This window comes from Pseudorca crassidens, chromosome X (assembly GCF_039906515.1).
Source record: "Pseudorca crassidens isolate mPseCra1 chromosome X, mPseCra1.hap1, whole genome shotgun sequence".
Taxonomy (NCBI): Eukaryota; Metazoa; Chordata; class Mammalia; order Artiodactyla; family Delphinidae; genus Pseudorca; species Pseudorca crassidens.
The window spans coordinates 104155390-104171821 of record NC_090317.1 but is presented as its reverse complement, the minus strand read 5'-3'; the positions used below and the strand labels follow the sequence as shown (position 1 = coordinate 104171821).

General features: G+C 34.4%; 1 protein-coding gene and 1 non-coding gene across 3 annotated transcripts in view; both read right to left on the bottom strand.

The window, feature by feature from the left end:
• The window catches only part of DMD (dystrophin), a 2128065-nt gene extending 2125826 nt beyond the window's left edge, over nucleotides 1-2239 (bottom strand). For both annotated transcript variants that reach the window (XM_067723245.1, XM_067723244.1), the window contains exon 1: nucleotides 1996-2239. In XM_067723245.1, the coding sequence (XP_067579346.1) occupies nucleotides 1996-2026 (31 nt within the window). In that variant the 5' untranslated portion in view covers nucleotides 2027-2239. The remainder of the gene's footprint in view (nucleotides 1-1995) is intronic.
• A 4074-nt stretch (nucleotides 2240-6313) lies between these two features.
• On the bottom strand, nucleotides 6314-6386 carry TRNAG-UCC (transfer RNA glycine (anticodon UCC)). The gene has a single exon. It is a non-coding gene; the product is annotated as a tRNA-Gly (tRNA).
• Between the last annotated feature and the right edge of the window lie 10046 nt (nucleotides 6387-16432).

The window sequence follows — 16432 nt, the reverse complement described above, 5'->3', positions numbered from 1 at the left end:
ATTAAATTAACAAGTATATTATCTATTTAGATCAGCAATCTCTTTTTCATAGTTAAGATGCCCTTAAAAGACTGCAAATGTAATTCTAAAAGATTATTTTATTAGACTTCAAGATAATTTGCATCATTTAAAAAATTCTAAGGAAATGTATAATTTGCAATCAATTATTTGAATGATTCTTTGCAACGCAATATTTAAGTAATTCTAAAAGTAAACAATACTTAGGTTAATACAGTGATGTTCCCTATTAATTGGTGACTATTTTGGTTAAAACAGAACCAAGTGTACTCTTTTAAGTTCTTCAAACTAAGGCAATTTAAAAAATTGTATTCAAATGTCAATACATTCAAAGAGTATTATGTTGTCAACTAATAAAAGTTAATGTATAATATAACCTTGTGAATATCTTCATTTTCTCTTAACAAACTCATTGTCATGTAGCCTAAGTATTACCTGATCGTTTCAAAATGTATTATAATAAAGTTCTACAGGGATTGTCCAAGAAGGTTAGCTGTCTTCAGATTCTGATTAAGAATTTAAAAAGTCATTTGAATATCTATGACAAAGCAGACAGTATGTTTGCCTTGCTTCATTCCAAAATTAAATCTCTGCCATTCTTCCTAAATTGCTCTACACACTCGTTTATGGTTTTAATTTTGTAGCTATATCGATTAAGTGAGCAATATGTGTGTATTGCAAAGAACAAACGTGCTATTGTATTTTTGTAATATTAGTAAATGGGATGGTTTTTCAATCAGAAAGCAATTCTGATACTCACCAAAGAAATTTATAAAATAAAGAAATTATATAAAAATGTTTTACTACAAAATCTGGTAGCATCTTTTGTGAATCAATAAGTGCACAAGGTTAATTTCTTTTCCACAGTTTTTTCTCAAAGGCAAAACTTCTGTTGTGACTCTTTTCCAGAAGTTTTGAATAGCTACTTATTTAGAGAGATTTATTTTTTCCATTCTTTTTTTTTTTTTTTTACTTTTTTCATTCTTAATTATAGGCATTGCCCTCATATCTATTTCAGAATGACTATAATCCACAAATCAAAGGCAGGAAAAAAAAAGATAATCTCTTTCATCCATCTCTTTGGGAGACACTGTACCCCTCATATATTATTTTTATATATTATTTTTACTGTTGTACCACAGTCAATTTTTACATTTTTCATTAGTCATCCTGACTTCCTTAAAATAAACAACATGGGTAGAGCTTATATAAAAAGCCAAACTAAAAAGTTTTACTGAAAAACTAGGTCATCATAGACATGAAACAACACCTTGACTTTACTGCAAAATATGATTATAAGCCCCTCATGTTTTTCTGTTGTTTTCTCAATAAAAGTATCTGGTCATTTGCCAGCAGAGATCATCTCATTATTTGAAATAATTTTCATGACCCGCTACAGAAAAGAACATGCCAAATACTAAACGCAATATGAGAAAGGAACTTTTAAATTAAATATTTATCAATACTTTTCTCAACCTCCATTTATCCATCACAATTCATTTCGTTCTTTATTTTCCCCCACAATATGCCAGATAAAATTTTTCTAACCTTGAGGCATCCACATATCATTCCCATAGAGCAATTAGTTCACTGAGAATATGTGTCAGGTCACTATCCCACATGTAACTGTTACTAATACAGAAATATCAAATAATCATGATAATAACTTAGATACACAAACTATTTCACAGCAATTTAAATGGTTTGTCACAGATACTCCAAGCCAGGTATGCATATTCTATTACTCTAGTACTTTCTTAAATAAGAAAGATGTGTTTGATTATATTTTCTATTGAAAAGTTTTCCCAATGAGAAACATGTACACCTGCACATACATTATGTGTACAGTGTATATAACATTTATGCTTACTCACAATCTACTATAATAAGTTTAAATTAATCTGCCTAATCAGTGAGTTTGTCACAAACTAAAAGTTATGCCATGGTAAAAAATATTTTTAGTTACTTTGTACTTACAACAGTCCTCTACTTCTTCCCACCAAAGCATTTGGAAAAAAGAAAAGTATATATGAAGGCAGCGATAAAAATCTTGGTAAATTTTCTCCCAACTTTATTGCTTCAGTAGGTTTAGGAATGATGAGAAACCAATCAACTTCAGCAGCCTTTAAAAAATAAGACTTCAGGTTTTCCTATTCGTTTTCTCTGATGCTAATTGCCTCCAAGATCTGAGTCCTGTAAGGGGAAAGTGACTGATCCCAACACTGAGTGAGTCAACACAGTAACTGATGCCAGGATTCTGTAGAGGCCCCTGGATATTTCGAATTCCAGGACCTGCGCAGAAGCAAGAGACTCGCCTTTTCTCTCAAGTTGGTTTCCCATAATAGGACTGCCCATGGCCACTACATATAAGGTTGTGCTTCCAGCATGGCAAGTCCTGTGAATTCAAATGTTGTTCAACTATGTTCTCATTAATATCCAAACCAGAATAGCACAGAGGACATAGTACTTTCTCTCAAGCTTCTAAACATAAAAACTCTTCAGTAAACAACTCTAACAAGACTTTCTGAAACTTCTATGCACATTTCTAAAATAACAGAGCAGAAAATCCTGATCTAGAATAGCCTTTTAAATGCCTTTCTTTTTTTTCACCTTTCAACAACACTAAAAACTTCACTCCACTGAACAAAAATAAATGCCCAGAATAATCTATGCATTTGTTATGTATCCACCGTCTAGCAAACTTAATTTCTACCCTGGGGATCCAATCAAAAGTTATGTATTGATGATGCCAACAGCCTGACTAAGAGAAGCAAGAGCAGAATGAAGCAGCTGAGCTCTAAAGGCAGAATGTGTATAGTTCTCATGGGACAAGGTTCCTGCTAAAATAAAGAGCACTTTTAGAATGGAATAAAGAAATCCTCCTGAAGTGCTAAATTTCTGTTGTAGCTTATGATTACTAACAAATTACTCTTTCTTCAACTTTTTTTGGTGAGAATTATTAACAAATTACTCTTTCTTCAACTTTTTTGGTGAGAATTATTAAAACACCATCCTCTTAGACACTGAGTTAATGATCAATTATGTAATGGTTCTCAAAAGTTTTCTGTATTAAATGAACACAGTTGTAACACGTTGTTCAGCATGTTTGTAAACTCTTCTTTGCCAAGAGAAGGCTTCTTTATCTCCTTTCTTATTTTTACTTTTAATGCAACAGGTGAGCCCGATATTTATAGGAAATACTGGTAACACATTTTAGAAAGATATTCCTTTTGCAATTACAATGATCTCTGGTAAAATTATTTGCTTGAGTGTTTTTACAGTACCATTTGTTAAAGTGACAGACTCATTTTTCTATGTCAAGCGTTCAATTGCTTGGCACAGAAATAAACTGTAGATAAAAACAGGAAGAAAAACCTGACATATGGGAGTCAGATGATGATGTTTACTTTAATAGTGAAGTATACATTCTGTATTTTGGAATACATCATAATATTACCATTCCCCCCAAAAAAATCCATATGAAATAAAACACAAGCCCTGATTTTAATTTTGGGTAATTATATTTAAATTACTATCATCCAAAACAGATTTAAAATGTTCTCTATAGGTCACCTCATCTCCTTAATGTGGTTATCTAAATATGCATATAACCAACAATTTTATAAAACATAATAATAAAAGTGTTTTAGGAGTGACATGGATCTAAGCCTGCATGTTAGCATCAGTGTCCTGCGCAATGGACTGCAATAATGCCCAGAGTATAAGTTCCTTTACACCTGTACCATGAATTCCCTGTAGATATAAACCCGTGTTTTGTCCAAGGCACATGTACAGTTTATCAGTGATTTGTAAAGTGTAGTCTATGAAGCAGCAGCAGCAGCATATGGGAACATTTTAGAAATGTGAGCACACATGAAACCTGAAAAACAAGAAACTTTGGGAGTAGGACTCAGGACTCTGTGTTTTACAGGTGATCTAATGCATGGCCAATTTTGAAAAACCCTGAAGTGTATGTTTCCAAAAACAATTGTGGCTCCAAATATACCAAAAACTTGTCTTGGTTAATATCTAAAGCACCAAATATCGAAGGACCTGAATGCCCTTAGGTACATCTTAATTGTCTTTCAGCCTTAGTCAATAATCAGAATTTGTTGGGCACCTGTGATGAATTCTACATCAACGCAGAATACTTATAGTTCTCTTAAGGTTTTTATAATCTAGGTGGAAAGATAAGCTAACTGGAAAAAGTGAAAGGTACATAAAATTTGGCCCAAAGTGAACACTAGTTCAGGCCACACCACTACTTTCCTGTGGTCACTTCTGTCTCTCATTTAGTCCCCACAATAACTACAATGGATAGGTTTTAGGAGTGTCATTATAAAAATGACTGGCCAAGGAACTTGCTCAAGTTCCCATTGTTAATAATTGGCTGAGCAGGATTTTTTTTTTTTATTTTGAACTAATTATAGATTCACAAAAACTTTCAAAGATAGTATAGAGGGGTTCCATAAACTCTTCACTCACTTTCCCCCAACAGTTACATTTAAGATAACTATAACACAATATCTAACCCAGGAAACTGATACTGGTACACTGTATATATTTCTGTCATTTCATCACGGGTGTAGATTTGTGTAAACACAACCTCAATCACAATGCAAAGCCGTTCTATCACCACAGAAATCTTCCTTCCTTTAGTCACACCAAACACCCTCTTCCACCAGCCTGGCACCCACTAATTTGTTCTCCATCACTATAATTTTGTCATTTCAAGAATGTTATGTGGCCTTCTGAGATTAGCTTTTTTCACTTAGCATAGTGTCCTAGAGATCCATTCAAGTTGTTATCTGCATCAATAACCTGTTTACTTTTATTGCTGAGTAGTATTCCATCTCATGTGTTTAGGCATTCATTTCTATAGGACATTTTGGTTATTTCCAGTTTTTGGTTACTACAAAGAAAGCTGCCAAACAATCACGTATATTTTTTTCATTTATCTGGATTAATGCCCAGGAGTAAAGCTGCTGGATCATATGGTAAATACATATTTAGTTTTTAAAAGAAACTGCCAAAATGTTCTCCTGAGGGTCTGTACCATTTTACATACCTGCCAGCAATGTGAGTGATCCAGTTTCTCCATATCTTCCTTGGCACTTACTGGTGCCATTATATATATATATATATATATATATATATATATATATATATATATATATATATATATATATATATAATATATATAGTATTATATACATTATATTAATTTTTGTCATAAATAGGTAGAGATATATCATGGCAGTCTTAATTTGAATTGGCTGAATAGTTAATAACATTGAACTACTTTTTCTTCATTCTTATTTGCCATCTGAATATACTTTTCAGTGAAATGTCTATCCATATCTTTTGCTCATTTTCCAACTGGGTGCTTTGTTTTGTTTTTGTTTTTTTTATATTCAATATACACTTTATTTTATTTATTTTTTTAATTGGGAAACTAATTTTATTAATCGCTAAAAATCATGCATTCAACAAAGCTAAAAAGTAAAATAAACATTGAAATTTGAAATCTTAAGCAAATTGTGGCAGCATAAAAAATACTCCAATTTACGCATTTTCAGGCAAACATAACATGGTCTTTTAGTGCTTTTTTTTTTTGCTTTCTAATCTATGCACCTTTGGGATTTAATGTTTTTTATTTTTAATTTTTTTTAACATCTTTATTGGGGTATAATTGCTTTACAATAGTGTGTTAGTTTCTGCTTTATAACAAAGTAAATCAGTTATACATATACATATGTTCCCATATCTCTTCCCTCTTGCGTCTCCCTCCCTCCCACCCCCCCATCCCACCCCTCCAGGCGGTCACAAAGCACCGAGCTGATCTCCCTGTGCTATGCGGCTGCTTCCCACTAGCTATCTACCTTACATTTGGTAGTGGTATGTATGTCCATGCCTCTCTCTCGCTTTGTCACAACTTACCCATTTTGATTGTAACTGCTGAGTTTTTAGCGTTTTTTTATATACTCTAGATACGAGTCCTTTGTTAGATATGTGGTTTGCAAGTGTACTCTCCCAGTCTGTAGCTCGTCTTTTCATTTTCTTAATAGGGTAATTCCAAAGCAAAAGTTTTAAATTTTTATAAAGTTCAATTTATTGAACTTTTTCTTGTATGGTGCTTTTGGTGTCATGCCAAAGAACTCTTCACCAAGCCTTAATTCATGAAGATTTTCTCCTACTTTTTTAATCATTTTACATTTAAATCTAGAATTAATTTTATTTTAAAAAATATTTATTTATTTATTTTGGCCACGCTACGTGGCTTGTGGGATCTTAGTTCCCTGACCAGGGATTGAACCTGGGCCCATGGCAGTGGAAGTGCAGAGTCCTAACCACTGGACCACCAGGGAATTCCCTAGAATTAATTTAGAGTTCATTTTTGTATACAGTGTAAGGTTTTCTTTTTTCTTTCTTTCTTTTTTTTTTTTTTTTGCAGTACGTGGGCCTCTCACTGCTGTGGCCTCTCCCGTTGCAGAGCACAGGCTCCGGACGCGCAGGCTCAGCGGCCATGGCTCACGGGCCCAGCCGCTCCGCGGCATGTGGGATCTTCCCGGACCGGGGCACGAACCCGTGTCCCCTGCATCGGCAGGCGGACTCTCAACCACTGCGCCACCAGGGAAGCCCTCTTTTTTCTTTTTTGGCTTACAGATTAACAATTGCCTCAATGCCATTTGTGGAAAGACTACCTTTCCATTGAATAACTTTTATACCTTTGTCAAAAACCAGCTGGGCACATTTGTGTGGATCTATTTCTGGGATTGCAACTCTGTCCTATTGATTTATGTGTCTATCCCTCTGCCAATACCATACTGCCTTAATTACTGTAGCTGCAATAATATGCCTAAGCATTAGGTAGGGTTATTCCTCCCACTACATTATTGTTTTTCAAAATTATTTTACACATTCTAGGTCCTGTGTTTTAACATAAAAATTTTAGACAAATAGGTCTACAGATCAGACAACAAAATATCTTTCTGGATTTCGATAGGGATTGCATTAAATAGATCAATTTGGAGAACTGACATTCTTACCATGTTGAGGCTTCTAATCCATTAACACAGTACATATTTCCAATATTTAGGTCACCTTTATTTTGTCATACTGTGCTTTCTAAAAGTGCTTTGTATTGTGATCATACTGTTCCTTCATATGCCTATAATAATATCACTATCTATTATGCATGTGATTGCACAAAGAAAGGGAAAAGAACAGAGGTTCCCAAACTACCATTCTGAAAAATAAACACATTAAAATACAGAACTTTAGTTTTATAAAAGTGCAAAGCACCCATTTCTGGGCATGTGTCCAGACAAAACTATAATTCAAAAAGATACATGCACCCCTAGGTTCATAGCAGCACTATTCACAGTAGCCAAGACATGCAAACAACCTAAATGTCTATCAACAGATGAATGGATAAAGAAGATGTGGTACATACATACAGTGGAATACTACTCAGCCATAAAAATTAATGAAATAATGCCATTTGCAGCAACATGGATGCAACTAGAGATTATCACAGTAAGTCAGAAAGACAAATACCATATGATATCACTTATATGTGGAATCTAAAATATGACACAAATGAACCCATATATGAAACAGAATCATGGATACAGAAAACAGACTGGTGGTTGCCAAGGGGGAGAGGATTGGGGGTAGGCATGGAGTCGGAGGTTGGGTTAGCAGATGTAAGCTTTTACATATAGAAAGGATAAACAACAAGGTCCTACTGTATAGCACAGAGAACTATATTCAATATCCTATAATAAACCACAATGGAAAAGAATGTAAAAAAAAAGAATATATATATGTATATATATATATGTGTGTGTGTGTGTGTGTGTATAGCTGAATCACTTTGCTGTACAGCAGAAATTAACACAACATTGTAAACAATTTTAAAAAAAGAAAAAATGAAAAGCATATTTTTATTACATTGAAGGCTTACATTAGCATGTTTTTAAATTACTTTCTTTAGCCTACAGTTGTAAAATACATGCAGTAAAATGAAAACCAGTCCTTGCTTCTTTTCTAATACTAACCAGTAATCCCTATATCATAAAATGGGTGAAGTATTACTTAGAAAGAACTGATTAGGGTAAACTTAAAAGTAAATAAGGAGTGTATTCTTAAGAAATTGAAAACCTTAATGGCAGCATTATATATATATATATATATTTTTTTAACATTTTTATTGGAGTATAATTGCTTTACAATGGTGTGTTAGTTTCTGCTGTATAACAAAGTGAATCAGTTATACATATACATATGTTCCCATATCTCTTCCCTCTTGCATCTCCCTCCCTCCCACCTTCCCTATCCCACCCTTCTAGCTGGTCACAAAGCACCGAGCTGATCTCCCTGTGCTAAGCGACTGCTTCCCACTAGCTATGTATTTTACATTTGGTAGTGTATATATGTCCATATATACACTACCACTCTCTCACTTCGTCCCAGCTTACCCTTCCCCCTCCCCGTGTCCTCAAGTCCATTCTCTAGTAGGTCTGCCTCTTTATTCCCGTCTTGCCCCTAGGTTCTTCGTGACCTTTTTTTTTTTTTTTAGACTCCATATATATGTGTTAGCATACGGTATTTGTTTTTCTCTTTCTAACTTACTTCACTCTGTATGACACTCTCTAGGTGCATCCAACTCACTACAAATAACTCAATTTTGTTTCTTTTTATGGCTGATTAATATTCCATCGTATATATGTGCCACATCGTCTTGATCCATTCATCTGTCAATGGACACTTAGGTTGCAGCATTTTATATTAACTGGGATGGGCCTGAGTCATTTTCCCCACTTATACTGTACAATTATTTAACAATTTTAAGAACTATGACTAACAGAGCTTCAAAGGATAAATAAGCTGGGAAGAAACAGGTATGATAACTAAGATTTTATATAAAGTTCACAAATTTATTGATTTGGGAAAAATCATTTCCGGGCCATTTCCCTTCTCCACAATGATCTATATTGGTTGAGATGTTATATTGGGTTGGCCAAAAGGTTCGTTCAGTTTTTTCCGTAAGATGGCTGTAGTAGCACTTAGGTGTCTTTAACTTCATTTGAAAAAATTTTGTTAGATTCTATTGTGACAGCCGTCATGTCAGGGTGCATTTAAAAAAACTTATCAAAATTGGTGATATTACATTTTAAATTTTGATTTGTAGTAGTTCACTTCTTGTGTATAGAAGTACAATTAATTTTTTTATGTGCATCTTGTATACTGAGACCTTGCTGAACTAATTATTTCTACGAGTAATTTTGTGGAATCCCTGGGATGTTTTACATTGCCCATCATAATATCTGCAAATAGGGAAAATTTTAACTTGTCCATCCTGGTTTTTATGCTTTTATTTACTTTTCTTACATTTTTGTGCTGTCTAGAACTTCCAATACTACAAAGAGTAGCAGGGCTGAAAGCAAATATCTTTGCCTTGATCCTGCTATTAGGAAAAAGGAATTAAAATCTTTCACCATTATTATGATGTTGGCTAGAGAATTTTCTAGATGTTCTTTATCAAGTTGAAGTCCTCTATTCCTAGTTTTCTGAGAGATTTTTTTAACATGATTGGGTGTTGAATTTTGTCTAACCTTTGTTTTTGGCATCAATTGATAAGATCATGTTATTATTCTTTTTTAGCTAGTTAATTTACCAAAATTTAAATGTTTGTCTCTATGTCTATGAAGGTTATTCATCTGTAGTTTTCTTCTTTTGTACCATGTTTGTCTGGTTTTGGAATCAGATTACCTCTTGTCTCATAAAACATGTAAGTATTGCCTCCTCTTCTATTTTCTGGACACTGACAGTTCTTTTCTTTAATCACATGAAAGATGTCATGCCATTTCCTTTTGAATTCTATGGCTTCTCATAAGAAATTCTGTCATTTGATTTTTTTTTTGTACCTATAAAGTGTCCTTTCTCTTTCACTGCTTTCAAGGTTTTTTCTTTTTTCTTTTTTTTCCTTTATCATTAGTTTTCAGAAGATTGACTATGACAGGTGCAGGCAGGGATCTCTTTGAGATTATCTCTTTGGGTTTTTCAGCTTCTTGAATCTGTAGGGTTTTGCCTTTTGCCAAATTAGGTTATTTTTAAGCCATTATTTCTTCAAGTACTTGTTCAGCAACACTTTTTTTTCTCTCCTTTCAGGACTCTGAGACATGCATCATAGATATTTTATTATAATCCCACAAGGTCGGTGAGGATCTGTTCATTTTTTGTCAGTCTATTTTCGTTCTTGTTCAGACTGGGTGATTTCTATTGTTCTAGCTTCCTGTTCACAGATTTGGCCCTCTGCCCCCTCCAATCTGCTATTAAGACCATCAACTGAATTTTATTTTGATTACTCTATTTTTCAGTTCTAAAATTTCATTTTGTTCTATATGTCTTCTATTTCTTGCTGAGACTTTCTATTTTTTGTTTGTTCCAAGCAAGTTTGTAATTGCTTATTGAACCATTTTTTTATAATGGCTGTTTTAATATCCTTGGCAGATAATTTGATCACCTATGTCATTTCAGCGTAGGTGACTGTTGATTGTCTTTTTTCATTCAAGTTGAGTTTTTTTTTCCTTGGTTTGATGAATGATTTTAAATGGAAGCCTGGACATTTAGGGTATTATGTTGTCAGACTCTAGACCTTATTTAAACCTTCAGTTTTAGCTAGCCTTTCCTGGCAATGCTTTGTTGGAAGATGGGAAGGGGGTTGCTCCCTTGCTACTACTAGGTAGGGTTGGAAGTCCAGGTTCCCCATTCAACCTATGTTGATACCTGAGATTATTTCTCTGTGTGTGTGTCTGCAAATTATACTGCCTTGACATTATTTTAATTTCCATTAAAATAGTAAATGGATATCTGGAGGCTTGTGGATTCATTTTTAGATATTCAAAGTTTTTTCCACTGGACAAAAAAAGAGCTACAACTTGCAAAACTCAAAGCATATCTTAACTGATATTTCCATAGACGATGAACTGTATGACACTTGCAAAATGATTTGATTTTAGAACTTGGTACTATATAGCAGTGCTTTCTATAGAGTCAAGACAGAAGACATTTACTTACTTATTAAATACATGTAAAACTAAGTTATCTGTGTTGTAAAAATAATGCATGCCTAACTCATATATTGATTCTCAATCATTTTAGGAGGTAAATGTGTAGGAACTAATGAAGGTGTTTTAAGATTTCTGAACAAAAGAAACTTATTATGAGTACAAAGAAATTAAACACATTGATGTCAGCAAGCTGAGGATCAGTATGAAGATTTCATGGTTGCATCTCTTATAATATATTAGTCAAGGTCCTGGCATGAAACAGGTAGAAACAAAAGCATGAGCAGAAAACAATTTGTTGAAATAGCCGTGGAGAGAGGTATAAGCAGGATGATGAGACCAAATAAAGGATGGTGAGTCATCCAGGTGATAGTAAAAGCGGGAAGTTCCTTCCACCTCCAGTTCTGATGGGTCAAAGTGAGGGAATAATGTTGTCAGAATAGTAGTAGAGACACACAGTCAGTCACGAGCAGGACTTTAGTGAGGCACATGGAAAAGGAAAAACAAATACCTTAAAATCTTTTTCCACGTGCCCTCTGATATCCTGGTGTCACACAATTGGCTGATAGAGTGCAAGAGGCTTTGATGATGAAGAGCTAAGCTTCCCAGGGCAAAGAGTAGGGCAGAGAACGTCATAAAGTGGAGTGGGTCCACTGATACAAGTAAAGAATGATCAACACATGGGCTCAGCCCACCTTGTAAGTCTTGGAAGGATACTCAGTACTAATATGATACCCTAGTGGAAAATATAATAAGGGATGAATTGACCCTTTGAAAACTAGCCCTTGCCTTCATTTTTCAACTCTGCATTACACCTCTCTGAATTCCACTAAAGTGATCTCATGTACTTTTCTACCAATGCATCTCAAATTACTTCAGAAGTTCACCATAAACGTTCTCCTTGCATGGTGCTTCGCTACTTTGCTGCATGTATAATAAATAAGCTGGATATATGTTGAATGTGTGAATTACCTGCTGGAATGCAAACTCCATCAGAACAGGAGTTATGAACTGTTTCATTCCTGTTGCCTATCATTTTGCGATGTATATATCATTGCCTCTGCTTGCAATTTCCTTATCTTTGATCCTTTATCTTTGTATTGTATGCTGCCTTATCCTTCTGGGCTTTCTTTAAGTTTACTTCCTCTATAAAGATACTTTGAGCTTCCCCTTAGCCCCATTTGTAGCTGGGTCTAATGATATGAATGCACCTTCCTACTCAACTGTCAACTTCTTGAATGTTAAGGACTGGTTTCTACTTATGTTGATATCAGTTCTCAGAAGTGTATTGAGTACAATAGGAGCTCAATGATATCACTTGGAAAAAAGAAAGGAAAAAGGTACAAGGGAAGAAGAGAGGAATGTGCATTGCAGATAATTATAATACTCAAAATAAATACTGAATTCTTTGAGGGTGGCAAACCAAATCTGTTTTCAAGTATACGTTAGAAGAGATTCTGAATCTTGTCGCTGTGGAATGACCATAGTATCAAATACTCATTTAAAGCAATGGCATTGAGCTGCAGAATAGATATGCATTTATTTTTCATACATTTATTAGGGACTTCCCTGGTGGCACAGTGCTTAAGAATCTGCCTGCCAATGCAGGGGACACAGGTTCGATCCCTGGTCCGGGAAGATCCCACATGCCATGGAGCAACTAAGCCCGCAAGCCACAACTACTGAAGCCCATGCACCCTAGAGCCCAAGTGCCACAACTACTGAGCCCACATGCTGCAACTACTGAAGTCTACGTGCTCTAGGGCCCGTGTGCCGCAAGTACTGAGCCCGTGTGCTGCAACTACTGAAGCCCGCGTGCCTAGAGCCCATGCTCCTTAAAAAGAGAAGCCACCGCAACGAGAAGACTGTGCACTGCAACGAAGAGTAGCCCCCGCAAAAAAAAAAAAAAAAAAAAAAGAGTAGCCCCCGCTCGCCGCAACTAGAGAAAGCCAGTGCGTAGCAACGAAGACCCAAAAGCAGCCAAAGGAAGGAAAAAAAACATTTGTTAGAGCCAGATTTTCAACATTAAGGATATAAGGTAATAACTCTTGGTCCCTGCCTTCAAGGGGATTATGCTTGAAGTGTATTACAAGAAAATTTTACATTTTAATCTACTTGTTAATTAAGGAACTCAAATAAGTTTGATGACACCTGTCTGAGAGAGGTACCTAAGAGAGGGAGCAGATTTTAAAGATAACACCAGATTTACTGCCTACCATAAAAGATTGTCATGTATGTTAAATAAAGCAATGCATTTAAAAAGTCATTTTCAATTGTATACATTAGAAAAGAGAGAAAATTTCAAATCAATAATCTAAGCTCTCACTCCAAGAATCTAGAAATTGAAGAGCAACATAAATCTAAAAGTAGCAGAAAGAAGGAAATAATAAAGATCAGAAATCAGTGAAATTGGCAACAGAAAAATAGAGAAAATCAATGAAACAAAGGGCTCATTCTTCAAAAAGATCAATATAATTAACAAAGTGCTAACAAGAGTGACCCCCCCCAAAAAAAACACCCCGAGGACACACAGGTTACCAATGTTAAGAATGAAACAGGGGATCTCATTACAGACTTGATAGACATAGAAAAGATAATAAGGGAATACTATAGGTAATTATTCACACAAATATTCGACAATTTGGATGAAATGGACCAATTCCTCACAAAACACAAACTACTGCAAGTCACCCAATAAGAAATAGATAATTTGAATTGTCCTATTACTAATAATGAAACGGAGTTCATAATTTTAAAACCTCAGAAAAATAAATCTTCATGTCCAGATGGTTTCACTGGAAAATTTTACCAAACTTTTAAAGAAGGATTAACACCACTTCTACACAATCTCTTCCAGAAAATGGAAGAGAACACAACAATTCTAATACATTTAATGAGTCCAGCAATAGCCTGATACCCAAATCAGAAAAAGATAGCATGAAAAACCAACAACAAAAACAACAAACTACAGACCAATATTGCTTATGAATATCAAAGCAAAATTACTTAACAAAATACCAGCACCTAAAATTCAGCAAATATATAAAATCATGTAGTGTTTGTTCCAGGGGTGTACAGCTGGTTTGATATTCAAAAATCATTATTGTAATCCACTGTGTTAACATGTTAAAGAAAAAAATCACATGATCTTATCAATGGATGCACTACAATCATTTGACTAACTTCAATACCGATACCTGAAATAAACTCTGAAAAACAGAAACATAGGGGAACTTCCTCAACTTATTTATCAACACTTATATAAACCCTTCGGCTAAGTTTGTACTTAGTTTAAGTATTAAATGCTTTTTCCCTAGTACTGTGAACTACTCTCACCCATCTTATTGAACACAATGCTTCAAGTTCTAACCAGTGCAATGAGGCAAGGCAAGGAAATGAGTCCATACAAATAGGAAAAAAGACATTAAACTGTCGTTTACATGCAGATGGGATGAAAATGAAAATTGCAAGCAATCTACAAAAAAAAAATCTCCTAGAACTAATAAGTGAGTTTATCAAGGTATCAGGATACAAGAATAAACAAACAAAAATCAATTGTATTTCTACGTACTAGCAATGCACCCCTAGGTTCATTGTGGACACTGAAATTAAAAATATACTACTCTTTTCTATCTCAGCAAAAATCAAAGTAGCTGTTCATCTAACAAAACATGTCCTTGACAATAACAAAATGCTGTAGAAATAAATCAAAGAACATCTAAATAAATGGAGAAACATACTGTGTACATGGATTGGGAGACTCAGCATAGTAATGTCAATTTTACTCAAATTGATGTACAGATTTAACATAATTCAAATTAAAATCCTAGCAAAGTTTCTTGTTGTTGATGATATAGACAACTTTACATGGAAAGGCAATGGAACTAGAATAATTAAAATAATGTTGAAAAAGAAGAATAAAGTAGGAAGAACAAGCCTATCAGATTTTAAGACTTAACATATACAGCTATAATAATTAAGATAGTGTGGTACTGGTGGTAGGATAGACACACAGATCAATGGAACAGAATAAAGAACCACACAAATATGGCCAACTGATTTAGACAAAGATCTGAAAACAATTCAGCTGAGCAAAGATAGACTTTTCAACAAACAGTGCTAGAACACTAGAACACTTAAGTCTCATACCTTATACAAAAGCAGCTACTAATGGATGATGAATTTAGATTTAAAACATAAAACTCTAAGTATTTTAGAAAAAATACATAGAAAAAATCTTAGGATCTAAGGCTAGGAAGAGTTTTTGGATTTTACACTTAAAAGCATCGGCCCAAAAACGGAAAAACTGATAAGTTAGACTTCAACAAAAATTTTAATGTTTGCTCTTAAGGAGATAAAAAGAGAAGCTAAGGAAAAAAATATCTGAAAGCCACATATCCAACCAATGATTAGTATCTACAATCCATAAAAAAACTCATAAAACTCAAAAGTAAAGAACAAACAACAATAACAAAAAACTCCAAAAACTTATTAGAAAATGGTACTGTGGAAAATAGCTTGACAGCTTTGTAAAAACACTAAACATGCAAATGTCATACAATCCAGGAATTTCACTCCAGGGCATTAATTCCAGAGAAATGAAAATTCTTATTCACACAAAAACTTGTACATGAGCGTTCTTTGCAGATGTATTTGTAGTGCACAGAACCTGGAAACAACTCACTGAGATATCCTTCAACAGGTGAAAGGCTAAACAAACTGTGGTACATCTATCCAATGGAATACTACTCAGAAATAAAAAGAACAACCAATGATATACAATAACCTGGAAGACTGTCCAGATAATCTTGCTGAGCGAAAAAGCCAATCCTAAATGGTTACATATTGTATAAATCCATGTATATAACATTCTAGAGATGACAAAATTATCCAGATGGATATCAGACTAGTGGCTTCCAGGGGTTAGGAAGTAGGTGGGGGCAGGAGGGAAGGGGATCTGGCCAAAAAAAAGGTAACATGGGGGTTCCTTGTTGTGATGGAGATATATTCTGTACCTTGATTGTTCTGTCAATATCCTGGTTGTGATATTGTACTACAGTTTTGCAATATGTTATCACTGAGAGGGACTCGGTAAAATGACAAACAAGATCTATTGGGTGTTTCTTTCTTTTCTTTTTTTTTTTTAAGCTGCAAGTAAATGTACAATTATCTAAAAAAATTTTTGTAAATAATTAAAAAAAGATGGCAGCCTGGGTTTGGCCCATGGGCCAACATTTTCAGATTCCTGATACAGGACATTGATATATATGCACATAAACCAATACAGGGGTAAAACACACTGAAGAATAAATGGCAGCAATGTCATGTTTACAACTATC